The 5,436-nt window shown below is 43.1% G+C and overlaps 1 protein-coding gene across 2 annotated transcripts in view; it reads left to right on the top strand.

The window, feature by feature from the left end:
• Positions 1-902: 902 nt before the first annotated feature.
• The window catches only part of stox2b (storkhead box 2b), a 60,147-nt gene continuing 55,613 nt past the window's right edge, over positions 903-5,436 (top strand). For both annotated transcript variants that reach the window (XM_047819335.1, XM_047819336.1), the window contains exon 1: positions 903-1,879. In XM_047819335.1, the coding sequence (XP_047675291.1) occupies positions 1,552-1,879 (328 nt within the window). In that variant the 5' untranslated portion in view covers positions 903-1,551. The remainder of the gene's footprint in view (positions 1,880-5,436) is intronic.

Genomic DNA, 5,436 nt, shown 5'->3' with positions numbered 1-5,436 from the left:
CTTCTGCTTCTTATTTGTTTTGATTTCTGGGTTCTGTCTTTCTTTCTTTAAAGTTTCTTAAGTTTTATTGTCTTAACAGATTGCAACTGTTTCTGCATTCCTGTTTTCTTTTTTTTATTATGCTGTTTTTACCCCAGATATGAACAAAGGACAAAACAAATATATACAATAGTATTGTATTGTCTTTCCTCCTAAATACAGAGAACAATATATTGTTACAGATATAAACAGACTAAAAAAACTGTATCATGACTGACATCATTGAATACGAAGACTTGTCCATAAAGAATCACAATAAATGAAATTACATTACATTATGTGACACATAGGTGCAGTGGGTGGTTGTGTCGCCTTACAGCTCCTCCAAACCTTACAGGTTTGATCCAGATCTCGGGTTCCTGTCTGTGTAGACCAGCGGTGTTCGGTCTTTTCCGGAAAGGGCCGGTGTGGGTGAAGGTTTTCGTTCCAACCAAGCAGAAGCCACACCAGAGTCTACTAAAAGCCAAGAACAACTGATTAAACGGGTGGAATCAGGTGCGGGTTCTGCTTGGTTGGAATGAAAACCTGCACCCACACCGGCCCTTTGTGGATAAGATTGGACACCGCTGGTGCAGAGTTACTTTGCAAGGTTCTTCCTGTGTCCATGTTGGTGTCTTATTGATTCTGCAGTTTCCTCCCATCATGATGGACATTGATCTGGTCTCTCTAAATCACCACTACACCTAGAACTGTGCTTTCCATCCAGGTTGTTTTCCCACCTCACACCCAGGATTCCTGCTTCACGACCACCACCACTGTGACCACAATAAAGCAGTCAATAAAAAAAGTAAATAAATAACTGATGATTATTATCACAGTCTGCGTCACAGAAAATGCGCGCGTGCATCACACGGTACCGGATGCAAGAACGGCAGTGGCGTTGCACCGGAGACAGGGGGCGCGTGGAGCCGAACGACTGGCAGAGCGCACGCGCCTAGGTGATCAAGTGACTCACCGGGAGGGAGACAGAGGGACGCACCGGCGCGAGCGTCCGTGTCCTCGGCGGAACGACAACAAAAATCATATTTAAACACGTTTATCTTTCTCATTAGACGATTGTGCATCGATTTGTTTGGAAGCAGCTTTGCGCCTCGCTGGTCGTGTAGCTTTGTCCTTCATGGTGATTAATGTTGATATGCTGACGGTGTCCATGCGGATGATGCTGCTGAAGGTGAGAAAACGGATGAGATCAAACGCCATCGACGGAACCGTAACGCTATCTGCAATAACGACAGCACGTCACGACGCTTTATTCAGCCCGTTTGTCCTCAATGATTCGGTGCAACCAGCTGGACCCGTGACCGTAACGTGTCCCAACGCCTGCAGACTAAATATGATGAACTAAGCGTTATTTCTCGCGCTCTTTGTTCGGTAACGGCGTGAATATCATCACAGCAATTGTAATAATTCTTACTCGTCACCGTCGGTTAAAAAAAAACAAAACAAAAGAAGAAAAGAGTCGCGTTAAATCCGAGCCATGTGTGTGTTGTGATCAGAGCAACAGCTCGGAGAATGGAGCCGTTCCTGCAGCTCGCGCCGCACTCGCTGGCCATCGTGCTGTCGCGGCGCGCGCCTGCGGATACGCGCGGAGTGACGGAGAGCGCAGAGCCGCCGCGCCACCACACCGGCTACGAGGTGTTCGCCGAGTTCAAGGCGCTCAACACCGAGCACTTCTGGAACAAGATGGTAGCTGACGCCATCGCGGAGACATTTTTTCTCGGCTGGTTGGACGAGCACGTGCTGCTCATCCAGGGTAAAGAGGAGCACCTGGAGGCGCTGCGCGAGGCCTGGACACGGAGGTCCCTCAAAGCGCCGCGTGGCTTCGACATCAAATACCTCGGTAATCAATAATAAACGTCCCGCGCACCGACAGACATGCAACGCGTTTTTATGACACGTTGCGGGGAAATAACATGACTGTGGGGTGTGTGTGTGGGGGGTGTGTGTGGAGACAGAGATTTAGAAAAGAGAGAGAACATTAGGCCGCATCGTGCAGCCTTTAGACTCGTATTCTGTCAACCATTTTGTTTGTGTAACGCAGCAATTTCTAAGTGTTTCTCAAAGCCACAAATCCAAATCACAAAAATCAGTTGTTGCTAGGGGGCGTGGTCATTAAGCGTGCTGTTGCTAAGGGGCGTGGCCATTAAGCGTGCTGTTGATTGGGGGCGCGGTCTTTAATAGTGCTATTGTAGGGGGCGTGGTTATTAAGGATGTTGTTGGGGGCGTGGCCACGTTGGTGTAGGGGGCGTTGTTATTAAGGATGCTGTTGTTGGGGGCGTTGTCATGCCGGTGTAGGGGCGTGGTTATTAAGGATACTGTTGTTGTGGGCGTGGTCATGTTATTAAGGAGGAGATTTAATTTGAAGTCTGAACAGTAACAGCTAAGATGGTCAGTATTGTTGATTATCCATTATTAAGATGGTCAGTATTATTTTCCAGATCCATAATGCACCATAAGTCTCGGGGTCAATCCTGAGCTGTGGTTTCTGAGTTTCTCTGACTTCCCCTTGTGTATGTTGTAGGTTCTCAGGTTTCCTCCACCATTCAGAATACCTTTTAAATTGAAACCACCACCAAGATTAAAGGCGTGTGTGAATGTGTGTGAGACCCTGTAATGTAACAGACCATCCACAGCACCTCACATAGTGCAAATACACAAAGATTTATAGTATTTCTGCACACCGTAATTGTGATTGTACAAGCAGAGGATTTGCTCAACAGTTTTAAAATGCCTGGGGCTTGCTGAGCTGATAGCATTGTCAATAAACCCAGAGAGTCTTTTAATGATGTCTTGTCATTTTTAAGCCAGTTTGTAAGTCTCAGCTTTACAGTCACAGACTCAAACACACACAGCAACGTTTTTTATGTCACAGGGTATTTAATTACCATTGTTTCTGAATAATAGATGAACAGCGATTTGATTTAGGTTGAGTCTGTTTAAGTTGGGCTTAGGTCCAGATGTTTATCTTTTTAATAACGATTCTTGGACACTTCTCGTGAAAGATCGAGATATGATTGAGGCAGCTGAAACCCTTATGAAGTGGTTTACCTTTCCAGACTCTGTGAATCCTGAGAACTCTTTTACTAAGTGCACTTTAAATAATGCTGTTCTTTTCATCAACAAATCGATATGCTAGTTACCTCTGTGAGCAACACAAGTAAAACAGCATTTCATTGCAGACTGACTGTTAATAGAATATAGACTATCTGTCTATCTCTGTCTGTCTGTCTTTCTGTCTATCTGTATATTTGTATCTATCTATCTATCTATCTATCTATCTATCTATCTATCTATCTATCTATCTATCTATCTATCTATCTATCTGGCTGGCTGTCTGTCTGGCTGGCTGTATTTGTCTCTATCTATCTGTCTGTATGTTTGTGTCTGTCTGTATCTGTCTGTCTGTCTGTCTATCTGTCTGTCTGTCTGTCTGTCTATCTCTATCTATCTATCTATCTATCTATCTATCTATCTATCTATCTATCTATCTATCTATCTATCTATCTATCTATCTATCCATCCATCCATCCAACATGACCTGTCTGTATCTATATTTTTGACTATCTATCTATTTATCTATATCTAATTCCTGGATGCTTGCTTTTTAAACCATTTAGTTGCTTTCCGAACATAAGGACATTTCTGCTATAGAAGAGGACATTTCTGCTTCTAGAAAAGGAAATCGGAAATTTATTTTTTCCCCCCAAATCATGTATTTCAACCATTTTAAAGAACATGTATATCAATCTAATTCTTGTATTTAATGCTGTAGAAGAGCATAAAAGGTTTGTGTATTTATCAACAGTTTCTGAATGATTGCCGTATCTTGATCGACCGCTCTATTTCACATTTGTACTGAAATTAAAAGAAACCCATGACATTAACAGCTGGTTAAATAATTAGTCACGGCAATGTTTCTGGTGAGAGCGACTCCAGACAAAAAAAAAAAAAAATCAGTCTTGTTGAAGTATGTGTAATGCGTGACTGGCATGCTTTGATGGGAACGGCGTGTTCAGCCGTGTCTCGCTCGTCTCATACGTTTAGTCCTTGTATGTTTAGTGATTTAATATTCAGAACCAATTGCTAGACATTTGTTAGGATCGGTTACACTGGATAGTTCTCACAAAAGCAAGCATTTGTTGACAATTTCAAGCTTCATTCTCATTTTGTCACCAATCGTTTCGCTGTGCATGTAGTCTATACTCAACAGCCATAGTGAATAAGAGTGAATAGTAGTGCTGTTTTATCCTCAACCCTGTTTTTGAATCCAGTTGCAATAAAAAAACAATCCCTTTTTTTGTGAGCGTAGCTTTACTTCTTCCTCGGGATGTCAGACATTTAACAAAAAAAAAGTCTTCATTCTTTCTCCTTAGTAGTCTGTGATTGCAGTTGGACAGTTTTATAAGTTTATTACATCATTATTACATAAATGCACTGTGTACCTACAGTAATAAAGCCACTTCATTTCAGTTTATTTTTATTCGTATGATGCTTTAAAAAAAGTGGACATTTTTAAGTTTATCCCTTATGAGCACGACTGAGGTGACGGTGTGAAGGAAAAACTCCCCGAGCCTCAGAAGTCACCGATGAATCAACAAAAATGGTCTAAAAGCATGTGTAACAGACAACAAGAGCATGCTGGGAGTTCTTTTCCACTTCAGGTACAAACTTCTACACAGCGAAGGTGCTTTTGAAACCAAGCCGTTGTGCTACACCGTGTCTTCGGCTATATCACTGAGCAAAATCTGATATTGGTCTCGGATTACAGATCGTTTTGTGGATGTAACTCGACGGTTTTGTTTGAAAGTACTAGCCTGACATGCTAACTTTTATTCTTAGCAGTGATCCTTTCGTCCTTTATTCACACCGATCAGAACAGAAATCTGGTATAGTGTGTTGTACAGTTTATAGCCTGATGGTCTTAAGCTCCATGCATTGTCTCAGATCAGCCATTACATTAGCACAAGCTGCTAGTGGACACGCTGCTGCAGCGGAGGCATTACTTGGACATTTGTTAAAATCTCAGCAAGTTTCGGTATGTGCTGTTACTACAGGCTGTTTTCTTTCTCGTCTCGTCTTTCTTTTCCATCTCTGTCATTCTGAAGCAGGAGGGAAAGCCATATCAGTGTCTTTGTGTTTGTCTCGTCTTGCGGAACGAGAGCGGCCCATTTTGCCGCGAGGACGTCTCCCAGAGCTCCCTGCCTCCCTCCGTCCCTCCCGCCCTCGCTTCATCCGTCTCTCCCTTAATGGACGGGACCATTCACTGTGTGTTTGTTTTTCTTACCGTGAAATTCCTCGTTTTACACAATTAACGTCGGCTCATTATGAGGCTGCAAAGTGAGACGTTTCCTGGTCCATTGTGTCCTCGCCAAATGATAAACCTGTTCCTGGCGTAGT

This window comes from Tachysurus fulvidraco, chromosome 10 (assembly GCF_022655615.1).
Source record: "Tachysurus fulvidraco isolate hzauxx_2018 chromosome 10, HZAU_PFXX_2.0, whole genome shotgun sequence".
Classification (NCBI taxonomy): domain Eukaryota; kingdom Metazoa; phylum Chordata; class Actinopteri; order Siluriformes; family Bagridae; genus Tachysurus; species Tachysurus fulvidraco.
This window is presented reverse-complemented; position numbering and strand designations above follow the sequence as displayed.